Source organism: Natator depressus, chromosome 5, assembly GCF_965152275.1.
Source record: "Natator depressus isolate rNatDep1 chromosome 5, rNatDep2.hap1, whole genome shotgun sequence".
NCBI classification, from domain to species: Eukaryota; Metazoa; Chordata; order Testudines; family Cheloniidae; genus Natator; species Natator depressus.
In genome coordinates, this window is record NC_134238.1 from 76,788,590 (window position 1) to 76,807,806 (window position 19,217).

At 40.4% G+C, this 19,217-nt stretch overlaps 1 protein-coding gene across 1 annotated transcript in view; it reads left to right on the forward strand.

Annotated features, from left to right (window-relative positions):
• The window catches only part of PRDM6 (PR/SET domain 6), a 92,021-nt gene that overhangs the window by 61,778 nt on the left and 11,026 nt on the right, over positions 1 to 19,217 (forward strand). The window contains exons 4-6 of the mRNA XM_074954030.1: positions 296 to 423; positions 9,588 to 9,712; positions 12,565 to 12,907. Coding sequence (XP_074810131.1) covers positions 296 to 423; positions 9,588 to 9,712; positions 12,565 to 12,907 — 596 coding nt within the window. The remainder of the gene's footprint in view (positions 1 to 295; positions 424 to 9,587; positions 9,713 to 12,564; positions 12,908 to 19,217) is intronic.

Genomic DNA, 19,217 nt, shown 5'->3' on the forward strand with positions numbered 1-19,217 from the left:
TAAGGCTGGCCTGTCAAAAATGGTTAAATATTCTTTGGGAAACATAGTCACATCTTTGAGACACCACAAATATGTTTAATATAAAAAAGATTGGCTTGATAAGAGGAACATGATAAACTTGCATCACCAAAAATATTTCTCTTTATTCTGTTTGTATTTCTAAGGGCATCAATAAGCAGTGACAAATCTCATGGCAATAAATTTCTGGAACAGGCACACAGAGACACTGGCAAAGTAGTGAAAATGATTGCTGATGATTCGTTCTAACTACTTGACCTTCTGACCTCTTCTCCAGATATATGACCAAGATGGGACACTACAGCACTTTATTGATGGCGGGGAACCCAGTAAGTCAAGTTGGATGAGGTATATCCGATGTGCAAGGCACTGTGGGGAACAGAATCTAACAGTAGTTCAGTACAGGTAAAGTATGTCTTGATTTATTTGCTGCAAGAAAAAAATCCTTGAAGTGAAAAGTCCGAAGTGTAATTATCACCAGTTCACAAACAATTGTTGGGCTTTCTTGAATGGCTTCATTTTGTGCAGTACAATCTCAGTAGTATGGATTTAAGAGCTCTTAAATTTGGTTGTCAAAAACTGGGGAAGGGGAATATCATTGAGAGCACATACTGCAGGGTTGATTCTGATCTCACGGATGTTCCTGATGATTTAAACCCTATGACATTAGAAGAGGAACATGTATGCAGATCACATTGTACGAAGCAATCTGCATCTCCTTTGAGTAGTCTCAGTAGACTGCTTTGGAAAGAGTAGTTTGCTTGGAAGAGTTGTCCTCCATCCCTTACAATAAATAATTATGTTAGGGGGAGAAGGACAAGGAGAAGGCCTCATTTGAAATGAAAACATCAGAATTTTGAACAATGAAGCCAGTTTGGGGAGAATCATTGGGCATTTATGACCCAAATATGCATCTGCTAAATGCATCTGTCAGCCAATATGGTCTCATGGCTATCTTGTGGGCTTAAATGGTTCTGAAAGTAGCATACACAAAGGTATATGCCTCTTCTCTATAATGGCTAGTAAAAGTGTAAATGACCTAGCTTTGCAGATCTGCTTATGCCTATGATGTCAATAGCTAGTGAAGGTTATAACAAAATAAAAACGAGAATGTGAAAAAGAATGTGTAAAGAAATAATGGCTCTCATTTCTCCCCCTACAAACAATAGAAAAAAACCTAGAAAATGTGTTACATAAATATATGATCTCAGCCATAAACAAATCTTTCCCCTTCAGAATCAGAAGCAACTGTTTGGCTGTATTAAATGTTATAGCAAGTACATCAAAGAATGTTTGGGAACTAAGCTGAGCACTCCTGCTGTTGGCTATTTATTTTGGGGTTTTTTTTTTAATGGCAAGTCTTAAACTTATTTATAATATTTTAACAAATGTGAATGCGAACAAAAATGAAAAATACACACAGTTTGATTATTTTCTTTTAGGGTGCCAGTTTAACAATGATAAAAATGGCCCAATAGCATTTTTAAACTTTGTTTCTGACCCCTTGTCAAAATAAGGTAACAATTCAAAGAAGAATATATGACAATGTTTTATTATATTATTACACACTTTTATTGTGCTCTTAAATATTTATATTTTTAGCTATAATTCTGATGGTTCATTTTTTAAATTGTCTGTTTAAACTAAGGTTGTCTCTGTGTTGTAAAGAGCACTTTTGGTTGGTAGTCCAGGTATATTATGAACCACTGAGACAACCATGTTTGAGTATGTGTAGAGTGTGTGTGTGTGTGTGTGTATACATACATATAGATGAAAAACATAAATGAAATATGGGCATGAGTAAGTCGTTACACATCTGTCAATATTAAGTATATTTTACAACTCTGCTTTCATGATGAAGCTTTTACTTAGAGTTCCCTCTGTTGATCTGTTTTTGATTACTTCAGATCTTTGTAAAATGAACTACAAAAACACAATTTAAAAAACTGGCATCCATCACCAGTGACTGAATCCAAGTGTAAGAAAATAGAAAAGTTGGACACTGAAAAACTGGTCTAATTTTTATTGTACATGGACATCCTCCTCACAGAAAGTCAGCTGGTTTAAATTCATTCTGTTATGATTTGTAATATCTAAATGGAATTTTCTTGAAAGCGCTCTTGATTGATTGACCCTTAGCTGAACGTTTTGTTTTTATTTTGAGGCTGACAATAATGTTTGTTGGCATGTGTTCTGCTTCAACTGCGTTGGGACGCCATGAAGCTATCTTTATGAGTCATCCAACCACAATACTAAATACATGTCAGCAAAGGAAATATTATCCGAAAAGGGAAAAATCCCTTTGATGTACTTCAGCATGCAGAGATTTCTGCGAGTTTTGGAAGCTCTGTACGCTTGTAAGGAACGGTGTACACTTACACATTTTTTTTCGGCCTACTCCAAGCTTCACAGACCACCCATTGCTCAAAAACAGTTCTGCTCTTTCAGCAGCAAAGTGTGTCATTTGGTTTTAGCACATTCATTTGCCGGACTGCTGTGTTTATGTTAAGGGAAGCCAAACTGAGAGATGAAATGTTACAAGGGTGAAGTACAAAGTAGACTCGATTTTTCTCAAGTTAGGAGATGCTGGTGATTTATAGCATGGCTCCAATTTTGATTTTTATGTAACGGTGGAAAGAATTAATAACATGTACAGCTTTGGGAGAGAGAGAAGCAGAGAAAGAGAGTGAGAGAGAGAGACACACGAAGGCAAGAGTTTTTGTCAGATATTCATAGAATGTTGGGAAAAACATTCTGCTTAGCTAGCAGTGCCCTCCTGAGACAGGGTGGCAGTAAGCGAGGAAAATAACAAGATAAATGAAATTTTTGCAGCTGCTAGTAAAATATTGAGAATCTGCACTTTTTTATTGATCTTTATGATCCTGTTGCCAAGAGCCACTTTGCGGTGACAAAATATGTTGACAAGTGCATATCTCACTGCCATGAAAAATGTGGTGAAGGATTCTCCTTATGTCTGCAGTGTTATACAAGGAACAAATTGCACTGCTACGGCAAATTCTTTACAGAAAGGCTAAATTTAAGGCCTACCAACCCTAAACTCTTTTATCTTGAACTTCAGGCTAATATTTGTAGCAATTCTTCACTGAGAAAACCAGTTGAGGTCGAACATTTTTTTTTAAAGTCTATAGATATTTTTCTGCCTTACGCAAGGTGTTTTAAAAAATGGTCATTTCTTGGTACCTTGATTGTATCATTTTGGTGTGTAGTCGTTCAGGAAGAGTGGAATGCTCTTCTTGTGTGTATTGAATTTCTATCCATCTCATATAAGGGTGTTTTACTGTACTGTACCAGGCTTAAGCGAAAAGCTACTACAAACCAATAAGATTTTCAGTTCCTCTTCTAGATGCTCGATTCTGCTCTCACACTGATTTTGCACCTATCTCTAACTTCATTGGAATTACTCAAGTCCTTTAACTCAAAGAGAGATCAGGATCAGGCCCTCTAGTCTTTTGATTGCAAAACTCTAGGGTTTTTTCCCTAAATTTGAGAACTCTCAGATCCATGGCTTATGAATGTCCCAGTGTTTTCCCAGAGGATAGAACTTATAGAAGGATTCTCAGTTATGGTGAATACTAGATCATAGTTACCCGAGGGGCCATCAACCTTGTTCCCATGTTTCATATTGAGAAAGATTTCCTCAGTAACTCTTTTTCATTACAAGCCCTGTTTTCTGGACTCTTCTGGGCCAAAAGTCCATATTATTCAACCTTAGTTCTCTCTCTTTTGGGAGGTATATTTCTGTTGTGAGACTGAAGGAAATATAAGAGGACACATGTTTAAAATCATCTTCTGTATTTAAAAAAATTCTTCACTTCTGTTACTAACAGCACTTACTAAATCTAAAAGAATTATTATCTATTTACTTTTTACCTTCTAAACTGTGTGTTTGAAGTTTCCCTCAGTTTGGATAGTGAAAATAAACTCATCTATTTTGAGTCGGTCCCACTTCCTAGATCTTGTGCACTGGTGCAATTTGCATTCCAAATTCTGCACTGGAATGTTTTTGAAACAAAAAAATCTGTCTCCCTTAAAATTTCTTTCAAAAAGGATACTGCAACAACAATAGATTATTATGTTTTTAAAACATTTTCTTAGGGCTTACACTACCTTAGCCCTGGTCTACACTATGAGTTTAGGTCGAATTTAGCAGCATTAGATCGATTTAACCCTGCAACCATCCACATGATTAAGCCATTTTTGTCGACTTAAAGGGCTCTTAAAATCGATTTCTGTACTCCTCCCCAACGAGGGGATTAGCACGGAAATTGACATCACCGGGTCGAATTTTGGGTAGTGTGGATGCAATTCGACGGTATTGGCCTCCGGGAGCTATCCCAGAGTGCTCCATTGTAACCGCTCTGGACAGCACATTCAACTCAGATGCACTAGCCAGGTAGACAGGAAAAGCACCAGGAATTTTTGAATTTCATTTCCTGTTTGGCCAGTGTGGCAAGCTCATCAGCAGAGGTGACCATGCAGAGCTCATTAGCACAGGTGACTATGCAGTCCCAGAATCGCAAAAGAGCTCCAGCATGGATCGAACGGGAGGTACTGGATCTGATCGCTGTATGGGGAGACGAATCCGTGCTATCGGAACTCCGTTCCAAAAGACGAAATGCCAAAATATTTGAAAAAATCTCCAACGGTATGATGGACAGAGGCTATAACAGGGACCTGCAGCAGAGCCATGTGAAAATTAAGGAGCTCAGGCAAGCCTAGCAAAAAACCAAAGAGGCAAATGGCCGCTCTGGGTCAGAGCCCCCGACATACCTCTTCTATGATGAGCTGCTTGCAATTCTAGGGGGTGCCCCTACCACTACCTCACCCCTGTTCATGGAGTCTCACGCAACAGGGATGAGGATTTGGGGGACGAGGAAGAGGAGGAGGAGGAGGATAGCGCACAACAGGCAAGTGGAGAAACCATTCTCCCAGACAGCCAGGAACTGTTTCTCACCCTGGAGCCAATACCCTCCGAACCCTCCCAAGGTCGGCTCCCGGACCATGAAGCCAGAGACGGCACCTCTGGTGAGTGTACCTTTGTAAATATAATACATGGTTTAAAAGCAAGCGTGTTTAATGATTAATTTGCCCTGAAGACTTGGGATGCATTTGCGGCCAGTACAGCTACTTGAAAAGTCTGTTAACGTGTCTGGGGATGGAGCGGAAATCCTCCAGGGACATTATTAAGGGAACAATCAGAGGTGGCCATTGAAAAGAAATCATCCCCACTTTTAGCCACGTGGTGGGAGGGGGGCCGTTCACGCTGAGCTGTTTGCATTTGCCTGGCAGGGATCTTCCCTGATACTAGTCACGTGGCGGGAGGAGGGGTGAAGTGATCATCCCAGAGAATTGGGTGTGTGTGGGGGGTTAGTTGGGTTTCTGCTGCATGTTAACCCGAAAACCACAGCCCCTCCTTTTAAATGGCCAACCCAATGGGTGCGTGGTATGGGAAAGGAGGGTGCTGCTGTCTGAAACCATTACCACATGTTATGAAGGTTGAAGAAGCTGAAAGACTGTGGCTTACCATGGCTGCCTGCAAGCCGAATTCTGTTGCCCAGCCCTGTGTGTGTGATCTCTCTCACCAAACCAGCAGGCCCTCAATATAAAAGGCAAAATGTCACCTTGTACCGAAAGCACATGTGCTATGTAATGTTAACAGCTTGGTTCACCCTGAAAGAGTCTACCCATTGTTCTCTAAAATGTGTCTTTCTAAATACTACTCTCCCTTTTTTTCCTCCTGCAGCTGCAAATGTTTCAACACTCCCCCTATCATCTCCGTCCCAGAGGCTAGTGTAGATAAGAAGGTGAAAAAAACGCACTCACAATGAAATGTTCTCTGAGCTCATGCAGTCCTCCCTCACTGAAAGAGCTCAGCAGAATGCATGGAGGCAAACAGTGGCAGAGTCCAAGAAAGCAGAAAATGAACACAAGGACAGGAGGGACGAGCAAGATGAGAGGTTGTGGGAGCAAGAGGAGAGGTGGCGGCAGCATGATGAGAGGAGGCAGGATGCAATGCTGAGGCTACTGGGGGATCAAACTGATGTGCTCCGGCGTCTGGTGGAGCTGCAGGAAAGGCATCAGGAGCACAGCCCGCCACTGCAGCCCCTGTGTAACCGCCTGCCCACCTCTCCAGGTTCCATAGCCTACTCACCCAGATGCCCAAGGATGCAGGGAGGCGGGGCCCTCTGGGCACCCAACCACTTCACCCCAGAGGACTGCCCAAGCAACAGAAGGCTGACATTCAATAAGTTTTGAAGTGCAGTGTGGCCTCGTCTGTCCCTCCTCCCTCACCCGACCCGGTTCTTCCCTTCTTCTCCACCTCTCCCGGGCTCCCTTGGCAGTTATCCCCCTATTGGTGTGATGAATTAATAAAGAATGCATGATTTTGAAACAACAATGACTTTATTGCCTCTGCAAGCGGTGATTGAAGGGGGGAGGGCTTCAGCAGGTGGGTATTGTATTTGTAAGAACACTTGATAGAGATCTTGTAGGTGTTTGTCTCTGTCTGAGGGGTTGGAGCAAATGTGGTTGTATCATAGAGCTTGGCTGTAGACAATGGATCGTGTGGTATGATCTGGGTGAAAACTGTAGGTAGGAATAGCGGTCAGTAGGTTTCCGGTATAGGGTGGTGTTTATGTGACCATCGCTTATTAGCACCGTAGTGTCCAGGAAGTGGATCTCTTGTGTGGACTGGTCCAGGCTGAGGTTGATGGTGGGATGGAAATTGTTGAAATCATGGTGGAATTCCTCAAGGGCTTCTTTTCCATGGGTCCAGATGATGAAGATGTCATCAATATAGCGCTAGTAGAGTAGGGGCGTTAGGGGATGAGAGCTGAGGAAGCATTGTTCTAAGTCAGCCATAAAAATGTTGGCATACTGTGGGGCCATGCGGGTACCCATAGCAGTGCCGCTGATTTGAAGGTATGCATTGTCCCCAAATGTGAAATAGTTATGGGTGAGGACAAAGTCACAAAGTTCAGCCACCAGGTTTGCCGTGACATTATCGGGGATACTGTTCCTGACGACTTGTAGTCCATCTTTGTGTGGAATGTTGGTGTAGAGGGCTTCTACATCCATAGTGGCCAGGATGGTGTTTTCAGGAAGATCACATATGGATTGTAGTTTCCTCAGGAAGTCAGTGGTGTCTTGAAGATAGCTGGGAGTGCTGGTAGCGTAGGGCCTGAGGAGGGAGTCTACACAGCCAGACAATCCTGCTGTCAGGGTGCCAATGCCTGAGATGATGGGGCACCCAGGATTTCCAGGTTTATGGATCTTGGGTAGCAGATAGAATACCTCAGGTCGGGGTTCCAGAGGTGTGTCTGTGCGGATTTGTTCTTGTGCTTTTTCAGGGAGTTTCTTGAGCAAATGGTGTAGTTTCTTTTGGTAACCCTCAGTGGGATCAGAGGGTAATGGCTTGTAGAAAGTGGTGTTGGAGAGCTGCCTAGCAGCCTCTTGTTCATATTCCGACCTATTCATGATGACGACAGCACCTCCTTTGTCAGCCTTATTGATTATGATGTCAGAGTTGTTTCTGAGGCTGTGGATGGCATTGTGTTCTGCACGGCTGAGGTTATGGGGCAAGTGATGCTGCTTTTCCACAATTTCAGCCCGTGCACATTGGCGGAAGCATTCTATGTAGAAGTCCAGTCTGTTGTTTCGACCTTCAGGAGGAGTACACCCAGAATCCTTCTTTTTGTAGTGTTGGTAGGAAGGTCTCTGTGGATTAGTACGTTGTTCAGAGGTGTCTTGGAAATATTCCTTGAGTCGGAGATGTCGAAAATAGGATTCTAGGTCACCACAGAACTGTATCATGTTCGTGGGGGTGGAGGGGCAGAAGGAGAGGCCCCGAGATAGGACAGATTCTTCTGCTGGGCTAAGATTACTACTGTCCCGGGTGCCTCTGTATGACTTCATCAGCCATGGTTTTAAGGGGAGGCTAGGTCCCCAAGGATAACTATAGGCATTTCAACATCCCCAACAGTTATTTTCTGGTCTGGGAAGTAAGTCCCTTCCCACAGCTGTTCAAACAGACCAGAGTTCCTGAAGATGCGAGTGTCATGTACCTTTCCCGGCCATCCCACGTTGATGTTGGTGAAACATCCCTTGTGATCCACCAGTGCTTGCAGCACCATTGAAAAGTACCCCTTACGATTTACGTACTGGCTGCCAAGGTGGTCCAGTCCCTGATAGGGATATGCGTTCCGTCTATTGCCCCACCACAGTTAGGGAATCCCATTGCAGCAAAGCCATCCACTATAACCTGCACATTTCCCAGAGTCACTACCCTTGATAGCAGCAGCTGAGAGATTGCGTTGATTCCCGACTGACTGGTAGTTGGCGTTGCAAGCTTCCAGAGGGCTATCACCACTTGCTTGTGAACTGTGAGGGCTGCTCTCATCTTGGTATTCTTGTGCTTCAGGGCAGGGGAAAGCAAGTCACAAAGTTCCATGAAGGTGCCCTTATGCATGCAAAAGTTTTGCAGCCACTGGGAATCATCCCAGACCTGCAACACTATGCGGTCCCACCAGTCTGTGCTTGTTTCCCGGGCCCAGAATCAGCGTTCCACAGCATGAGCCTGCCCCATTGCCACCAGGATGGCCAAATTGCCAGGGCCCGTGCTTTGAGAGAAGTCTGTGTCCATGTCCTCATCACCGCTCTGCTGTCGCCTCCTCGCCTGCTTTTGCAGGTTTGGTTCTGCACATACTGAAGGATAATGCGCGAGGTGTTTACAATGCTCATAACTGCCGTGGTGATCTGAGCGGGCTCCATGCTTGCCGTGGTATGGCCTCTGCAGGAGAGCAGAGTTGCAGTGGAAGCGGTGGCTGATGATGGTTTGCACTGCGCACATTTCCCGAGGAAGAACACATGTACCCGGGAGCCCATGACAGACAACATGGAGAAATTCACAATTGAGACAATAGCAGCAGAGCAGAGTTTCAGTGGAAGCGGTGGATGACGACAGTTAGCAGTCCTACTGCACTGTCTGCTGAAAGCAGTATGGCGTCCGCATGGAAAAAAGGCGTGAAACGATTGTCTGCTGTTGCTTTCACAGAGGGAGGGGCGACTGACAACATGTACCCAAAACTACCCACAACAATGTTTCTGCCCCATCAGGCATTGGGAGCTTAACCCAGAATTCCAATGGGCGGCGGAAACTGTGGGAACTGTGGGATAGCTACCCACAGTGCATCGCTCCGTAAGTTGATGCTAGCCACGGTAGTGAGGACGCACTCTGCCAACCTAATGCGCTTAGTGTGGACATATGCAATCGACTGTATAAAATCGATTTCTATAATATCGACCTAATTTTGTAGTGTCGACATACTTACAAAGTAGCTTTAAGCTGTTTGTTATCCTGTGTTACAAGCACTAATTGGAGTCCCACATTGATGAGATGGATTCAGGTTTACTATAATCAATGAGCTATTCTTTCAGGATAACTTGCAGAAATTCTTCCAAAACAGTGGAATTCCATCATAATAGTGTGTATGGTAAAAGGAGCACTATCTGTTCCTAAACTGGGCTATTTTTCTGTTTGTTATGACTAGGTCAAATATATTCTACAGGGCCTGTATAGATATCCCCAGAGGCACTGAACTGCTGGTGTGGTACAATGACAGCTATACATCTTTCTTTGGAATCCCTTTACAGTGTATTGCACAGGATGAAAATTGTAAGTATTTTATTTCTAACTATATGTCCACAGTGCATATTTCACAATTAATCTGTTTTGTGCCTTGTGTTTCTTAAGAAGTGTGAAGTAAACCGTGGATATTTATTTAAGGTAAGCTGGACGATTACAAAATAAGGCTCTGATTCTGGAAATCCTTAAGATATATGACTTCAGTGGAACATGAAGTATGAGTAAAACGCACATACCTACAGGTGGGCAGGACTCAGACCTAAAGTGCAGGTTCCCCCTATGGCATAGCAACATATGAAATCCCTCCTTACTAGGGATTTATTGCCAGTTTATTCTCTGTTTACTTCCCCAACCCTCTCGCTAGTTGCCAATTCTATCATAGGATTTACTCTCTTGCCAAAAAGATAACATAATGTGATCTTTCCAGCCACTGTCAATGCTGCTTCATCGTATTACTGTGGGATGTGTTTATAGACAGCCAGCCTAGGCCTCCATCAAGATGGGGTCCTTGTGGTTAGAGAAAATGCTAGTTCCTTTAAATAAAGGCTAATTACAAATAACCTGATATGATGATGGAGCCCCCATCCTGTCACAACTATCCCCAATTCCATTCATTCCTCTCCCCTGCCATTTTATTTTACTGCAAATTTTAAAAAAGCATATAATTTATATCACAGACCCAGTCATGCAAGGTACTGTGTGTACTTGTCTTCAGTGGGAATTAAGAGTGCTCAGCACCTCATAGGATTGGTCTGTTTGGATAGGTGTGTGTGTGTAGGACTACCTTCTTTCAGCTTGCATCAGAGAACTCTTTTCCATTGTGACAGCCATGTGTGTCTATGTGGTGGAAGAAGCAAATAATAAATGCTTGAATGACTTTGGCCAAAAATGACCCTGTGGCTGCAAGTGCATAATCAACTATATATTTATATTTTTTCAGTCAAATACTTGGATACTTAAACAGCTATACTGAGATGAACTTGGGTCTCTTAGCAACTTAAATACTGAACCAGGCAGCAATAAAACAGCAAGATACCAGGGATTAAACTATCAAAAATAAACATCCTTTTTCATCTGGAGTTTTCAAATCTGTTATACTTGATAGGAGTTTTAAAGACATTAAGTTACTGGCCATAATGTTTAGCACTAAAAAAATCATCCGCTCCAGTTGGTAATACAGAAATATTATTTGCATTTCTGTGAGTTGTACTTTACAAAATCGTTTTTTTTAAATGATACAGTGAACAAAATCCCATCACAGTTAAATCTTTAAATATTGTCACTTACTGCTTCGCTACAAGGGAAACCAAGGAGTTTCATCCACAAGCTAGGGAGACTGACAGAAAGAGAAAAATTCATCTCTGGGCAGAGGGCCAGCACCAGGCTTATGCATAACCTAAGTGCCACTTAAACCCTCAAAATAGCCCTTGTGCTGGTCCTCTGCACAAGGGTGAATTTTACCCACAATGAACTGTGAAATATTACTTAGCTCTGAAACCTCATTATTTGGGTCTCTTGATGAGGTTTTATGCTTACAATTTTTTAAAAATTAAATGTCCCTTGTGTGACACAGAAACGTAAAACAGAGTTATGAAAAGAAAAGTTTACATATAACAGGCTCTACTGCATATGTTGTTCCATACACCTAAGATGTTTGGATGTGTTTTAAAAACTGTACTGCAGTGCACATTCTACTGGAGGTAACTCTACTCATAAAATAGGTTCTCAGATTGTACAGTGAAAAGCACCATAGAAAGGACTAGACATAGCTAAATTAAATCACATGGATTACCATGTTTGTTTTGGTTGAGGAAACGTTTAAAAAATAATTTTGTAAAGGAACTTTGTATTATTTACAGTACGATATCAAAATAGGTTTGTACTGCATTTTTTTATTTCAGTATTTTTAATTTCAGTAACTATTCAGACATTAATCACAATCATTCATTGAACAGACCATTTGAAACTGCTACTGTATCTCAACTAGACATACTTGTATTTCGAAGGTAAATCTGTGTGTGTGTGTGTGTGTGTGTGTGTGTGTGTGTGAGAGAGAGAGAGAGAGAGAGAGCGAGAGAGAGAGAAAGAAATCCCCAAATGCTACATTAAAAGAATGTTATGGTTGCAAATTCAAGCACTCCAAAGTTATGAAACACCAGAATTTAAGACATCCATGTGACATTGTGCATTATGGTACAGTCTTTAAGTACATGATCACATACTATTTTTTCCACAGAATCCCTGCCTCATTCAGTGCACAAGATAGACAGTGCTCAAGGAATGAGGCAGATCTCAAATATTTCTTTTATATGTGTGACTCCCCATGATTCATTTACTGCACAACATCCAAATGCTGCACTAAATGCAAAATTTTATTTTCTCATGTGTTGCATTGTGTTCATCGTCAAAATATGAGAGTGCCTCACAAACCTTAATTAATCTATCTTTTCAACACCTCTGTGAGGTAGGGAAGTATTAGTAATCCCATTATATTGGTGGGGAACTGAGGTACAAAGATATTTAGGCATATATTTTGCAAGGTCTCATGATGAACTAAATCCTACTAGCCTTAATCATGCAAGCAATTACATTGAAGACACTGGATTTGTATTGTACAGGCTTTGTGTGTATGAATGAGGGTGTAATATTGCCCTTTAGTGACTGCTCATTGATAGGATAAGGGAACTACTGCTGTGTCTGTTTTCTGCAACACAGAGATTTGATACAGTGTAAGCCCTTTGTATATGTGTTATAATAACATTAAATTGTTTGAATCTAGTCAGTTGAAAATAGACTTTGAATATTTTTGATTTTCTCCCCAAATTGTGTTAGTTTTAAGAAAGAGTAAAGCAGATCTTATTTACTTTTTTGTTTTCTCCCAGTGAATGTCCCTTCGACTGTAATGGAGGCCATGTCCAGACCAGACACTCTACAGCCATTTAACAAAAGTAGCAAACTACCCCCTGCCACTCCACAGCGATCCATAGTATTTCCACAGACTCCGTGTAGCAGAAATTTTTCTCTTCTGGATAAGTCTGGGCCCATCGAGTCAGGATTTAACCAGATCAGTGTCAAAAACCAACGAGTTCTTGCAAGCCCAACGTCAACGAGCCAACTAAATTCTGAGTTCAGTGACTGGCACCTTTGGAAATGTGGGCAATGCTTTAAGACTTTCACCCAGCGGATCCTCTTACAGATGCATGTGTGTACACAGAACCCTGACAGGTAAAACACAGGCTTTCTTTATTTCTGTATGGATGGGTAGCCAGACCCTCTGCTTTTTACTTTTATCAGACTGTTATCATTTCCAGAACTAAACCATTATTAGGAGGAGCCTGTACAACATAATACATCTGTGGCTGTGTGAAGTAAGCTGATAATGGCCATTGCTTGACTTCACATTTTGTAAAAACATTTGGTACCTAAATGTACAGACAAGAGGAAATAGCCAAGAATATAATCTTGTTTTCAGAATGGTTTGGTACATCTGTTAGAGGGAACAAAACAGAAGGAAATTTTGTTAATATTATGGATGAAAAAATGAGGTCAAGATAATGAAAAGTCTCTTTGTCTTCCAAAGATAATATAACTTGCTGTTCAGTGGCTGTCATAATCATTTCAGGGTTCACCTATAGTGTGCAATGTGTATGAACTTAATTAAGTACTAAGAGGTAATGAATTGGAATTTTTTGCTTAGTACTATTTTTCTTCAGAGCATGCAAACCCATAAATCGTGGAAAGCTGTCAAAAGGAAATACCTACTCCACTAGTGATGTGGAGGAAAACAGATGCCACTTATTCAATAAACTAATATCCACACAGAAGAAAAATGTTGACTAGATACCTCAGAGTCAAAGTTGGTTTGAAAGTTTGTCAATAGAGAATTTTATGGCCATGAACTGAGGATGAAATTTAGCTGAACAAGTGAATTAAAATTTCAGGTACTCTGACAAGTGGCAGAGTAGATATAATGGAACTATTATTTATGAATCAAAGCTGGTTTATTTGACAATCTTGATCGCTGGCAGCACAAAAGACAAAAATCAAATTAATTCAACAAAAAAGACTGCCCACGTTTTGTCTCTCCTTCAGCTGTGAAGAAGGCTTGGGTAAAACAGCTGAATCTCCTGGAAAATCATTCTAAATGCAGCACTCGAATGCAAGTTACATTTGACAAAAATGCAATAGCAGTATATAATGTGTGTGTTTGTGTAATAAGCATATATCCTATGCTGCTGGATAAAAATAGATGAAGTTTAAAGTGTGTGTGGTAGAACTAGGGTTCAGAACTTAATCCCGACTAGAATTTTGAGAGTTGTTAAAATTTTGGATGCGGCAAAACCTTTTCAAGTTTCCGTGCCCTTTAACTATTTCTAAAGTGCATGCTGGCTCCAGCAGAAACAAAGCATTGTCATGTTAAAAATATATATTTGTATAGAAAAATAGCTTTTATTGCTTTTTTCATACTATAAATTATGTAATTTTCTGATAGCAGCCAACTTTCAAATGCCTCCTGAGTTCCCACAATATGTAACACAACCAAAACTGCCAGAGAAAAATATTTTCCCATAGTTCTCTAAAACATTGTTTGGGATTTTAGCCATATGATTCCCAACTGTATTCATTGTGATTCACATAGCTAAAACCTCTGGCAACATTTTGAAAATATAGGAGTTACGAGTATAGGTTCTTGAATTTAGATTCCAGATTTTTCTGTGTTCTCATATCCCTAACTAGAAATCACTATTATTTAAACTTATGTCATGGCCAGGCTTTTCTCCTACTATAAATAGCATTAGTAGAGCATATAGCTAGCAACATAGGAACTGGAAAAGAAGTATCTTTGCTTATTTCTAGGAACACCTCTTATTTCTTAAAGTAATTTCCTGACAACAAGAAATCAAGGTGTAAATTGCCAAGGCTCGTTTGCCTGCTGGCCTTAGATACTGTATGCAACTCGTAGGATTGGAATTTCTCTCCGCTATCTACTGCACCACTCTAGCCGATAAACAGCTACCTGTTTATTGTCAGAAATTTGTAAACACACCAGCCACTGCATCTTTGATGTGAAGGAAATAGCTGTGGCTGCCTCCTCTAGCAAAGGCCTTGAGACTATCTAGTCTGGCGCTGTGTTTGTTTTTCAGGCATCATGATTAACTATATGTGGTCAAAGCAGGAAAAGGATCCTTGAATGTAGCTATGATCCCCACTTCATAGTGGGAAATTTAAGAAATGCAAACTATTTGGGATTTGAGAAATACAAAGAAGGAAATGACTTAAAACTTCCTTTATCTCAGAAGAAATCTGAATGAGAGTGGAGGATAAGATAAGAGTGAAAAAGAACAGAAAAAAATGTTTTTCAATCAGCCCCTGCGAACAGAATACTATTCAGCAGGCAGAAGTTTGAATATATAAATACTGGATAATAGTGAACCCAAGATGAGGAGGGTCCCAAGTTCTCCCAGAAGTTTCTTTGAATTTGAGATTAATTAAGATTTTAATGAAAGCTTATTTGCCCCTTTCATTTACTTCCCCTTTCCCACTGAGGTCTTTTTTTTTTCCTGTTTGTTAAATAATGTCGTTTCTCTGGAGTCACTTGATGGGTGGGGAGGTAAGATCTAAATCCATCCAGATTTGACCCAGGGACCATCCAAGCCTCTGGAGTTTTTCCTTAAACTCTTGCCCAGACAGAGGCAATTTGACCCTCTATTCCTTGAACCAGGAGTCAGAAATCCCTTTTCTCTTCTGTTTTTCTGCTGCAGAAATTCCCAACAATCCCATTTGGGGGGCTCCAGAAAGGGGTAAGCGAAAGCCTTCAATCACAGTGAATCATTTTCAGACAAATATTTTCATTTATTTTTTTAAAAATCAGCAATAGTTCTTAGAATGACCAGTTTTTATTTACATCTTTCTTTTTTCTCTCTTTGATTGTCATGTACACTATGTAGTGGTGTTAACAGAGGGAGGATGCCTGCACTTCCCAGGTGTTGCTTGTGGCCCACTTTCATATTCAATGTGTATGTGTGATATTTACTCTTGTTGATTGTCATGTATTTAAGCTGATGATTGGAGGGTAGACACTATCCATGCAAGTGTGTCCTTGGTGGGTGGATTCTGGATGTTAACTGGCCCTCGTGCTCTTTGTTTCCTTGAAGTATATTAATGTACACTTTGTTTTGCTGTTACAGTTTAGCAATGAATGTCTGGTTATTTTTTTTAAGATTAAGTTGTCAATTTAATTGATGTTTTTCTCTAGGCACCATGGCTCTACCCCAGTTGGCATTTTTCTTGCAATACATTTTTCTTTGTAGGATGTGTATCTGTTGCCCTAATTAATTACTTAATTTTTAAAAACCTATAGCAACCAAACAGAAAAGAAATCCTGTGAACAATGTCTATTTCTATTTATAGAGTGACTATGGATTATTGTGCAATTAAAGTAAATGTCTTGCTGAATTGAACATTTGTTCTTGCATACTCTTTTCAAAAAGGTTTGCAGGCTTCCAGCACTTATAGTTAAGAGTAGCAAAAGGTGCACAAAATGGTACCACTCCCCTACTGCTTCAGAAGTTTAGAAACACATGAGCTATTTTGTTCTTTACTAAATGATGGCCCCATAAGTCACAGAGGGCTTGACTCTGTGATCCTTACTTCTACTGAGTTGTACTTACACATGTTTGTAGTCTTGTTGGCTGCAATGGGGCTACTCTGTTTGAATAAGTACTATTTGGTGTGAGTAAGAGTTGCAGGAGTAGGCCCATAGTTAGTAAATATAACAAAACCCGTCAATCTGACCCTGTGAGAACTTCAAGATGTAGGCTAGTTCTTAAATGTCACTTTGCAGAATCATATCCTCTCCATTCAGTTTGACAGAGACTGAGTACCTGCATGAAACTCTTTGTAAATACTCATGGTGAGTAACTTCAAATGTTCCATGTGATAGGGTCCAAGGCAACTGATTGTTTTAACTAAAGCATCCACAACTGGGCACTCCCTCACTAATCCTGCCCCTCTGCAGGGACTATGCCAACAGCTTCTTCACCTCTCTGAAACAATCATTTTGGGCCATTCAGAATGGCAGCTGGAGCATATCACTGACACCCTGAGTTGCATTTTCCCCTCTCATTAACCATACAAAACAGCAGATTCCACTCCAATGCCATATCCATTCAGTTATGAAGAGGGTATTGAAACTTTGGCTCAGGTCTGCAGTTCTGCTCCAAAACCACTGACGTGTGTGTGAGAGCAATTCATGGAGTCCTTTCCCTGAAGGCAGAGAGTACCAGCATCACAACATGCCCTGCTTTCATTGACTCAGGTAACGTAAAGACTAAGGTGATGCCTGAATTGGAGTCTTCCATCTTCCCATAAGGCCTTGGCACCAAACTGCTTGTTTAGTGGGGGAAGCCATGGTGTCCTGCTCCCTGACATTCTGACATCATGCAATATGTCTTTGTTTCTTCACTAGCAACAAGGACCTACACTTAGCCTTCTGACAGTGAGAAATGTGTCTGCAGCTGTATGTCAGGCTTTCTCCTATTGGCTAGTACTTCTCTAGTTGAGGAAACAATGAATCTGATTCACCATTTGGCTTTGCTGATTTGACAGTATTTCAATGAAAGGTTTACAGGTATTCAAAAACTCACTGTTACAAGCAACTCATTCTCAAAAGATTTACACTGGAGTTCTATGAGACCCATGAAGATAGTGAATGAAACTGTGTGAAGAGGCCCATAAAAGACCAGCTCAGCATAAAAGAGAAAGTAATTGAGATTTTTTTCAGGACTCTGATCATGCAGCCCATCATTCAAATATTTCCTCCAATTTATGCTGGAGACAGTGTAAAGAAATGGAACACATGTTCATATGAGCTGGATTAGTCCAGGAGTTCTGCCCTTTTGGATTCAGAAGACATGTTGCAAAACCGAAGGAATGGGCACAAGAGAAATAGATTAACTGGATCAATCTTTTACTAAAAGAAGACTGGAAAAAATGGTTTCAAACCTATGTATTTTTGTGTCGGGGTTTACTTAAATGAGAAAATAGTAAATAAATGGTCTTATTCTAGTGCAGTCTCCCCAAAAAGTTATACAATTGATTGGATAAGCATGCATCTTTTGAGTGAAATTCAGTTAAGTGCATAGATTGTGTTTGACTTTGTGGTGATCACCCCCAGAAAGTGGACTACAAAAAAAAAAAAAAAAAAAAAAGGATTTTTAGCACTGGGAAAAGAAAACAGCAATAATGGTTTCAATAGAATTTATACATTCAAGAGACAGGTTTAAAGTACACTCAAAAAACAAAGTTCTTAACCATTTCTGTGAGCTTGAAAATTTAATTTGAGAATGTTGTAAACCCTTAGATGCCAGAGATTCACCCATACTTAAAGAAATTCTTAAAAAATATATTATACTATAGATGTCTGAGCCCATAGCTTTTACATTCATGAGTGCACCCAGGGGAGACCCTCACATGAGTAAGGGTCATTGGATTGGTCTCTAAAGGAGAGAGATTGAGGGCCCCTACTAGCTGATGATCTAACACTGTAGAATCTACTTACAGAAGTTTAATGTTATCAAAGATGGGTAACTAAATGGATTTCTAATACATGAGGCAAATGAGAGCTGGGCAAGTTTGTCTGTGGGCAGAATTTGCCTCTTAGGTAGGGAGATATGCTTTCTTTGAGTTTGGATGAGAAGATGAAGCATATGGCCTAATTTTTAAGAAGAGAGGATTAGAAGATAGGACTGCTATGTTCTTTTTGTTGACTCTCAGTGATATATATGTACATTTCTTTGTTTAAGTTAAACTATCTTTAAAATTGGTATAATAATACCTAATTCAGAGATGTATTTGTTAGGCTTAATTAACATTTCTAAAGCACTATGAAAGCCTTTCTGAAGTGCTACAATATAGAGATGTAAATTAATTATTGTTATTATTAATTATTATTATTATATTACTTCTAGCACACAGTGATGGGGAGAAAATTCTAGGACAGATTTTTACAGAAAAATTACGTTTCAAAGATTCTTAGGACCATATTTTCATACACAGATGCATATGTTTCACCTATAAAATATGCATATAACAGTTTACATGCATGTAAATATGTATTCACATGTAGAAGAGTGTATTCTTGGTACGTACCCATTCATGCATAAAAGTAACTGCAGAGAAACTCAAATTTGCTGGAGCATCTACTTGTATATGACCCCAGACCAACTAAGCTGTTACCCACATGGGTAACTTTAAACACATGGGCAGTTTATTTGAAGTCAATGGCACTAGCACATGCCTAAAATTATACATTTGTGGAAGAGCTTTGTAAATATCTTATCTACTTTCTTTGCACTGCAAGCAGTTCCCAATATGCAGAACTGTATGAGTTTTTGAATGAGGGGTTGTGGATGGGGTCAGAACCATGTTGCAGCTTCAACCTAGGTGCCTCTTTTTGAAAATTCAGCCTATAAAGTCCACCATTTTGGTTTTCATTTCATGAGCCCTATTCTCTCCATGACCCTGAGAATAAGGG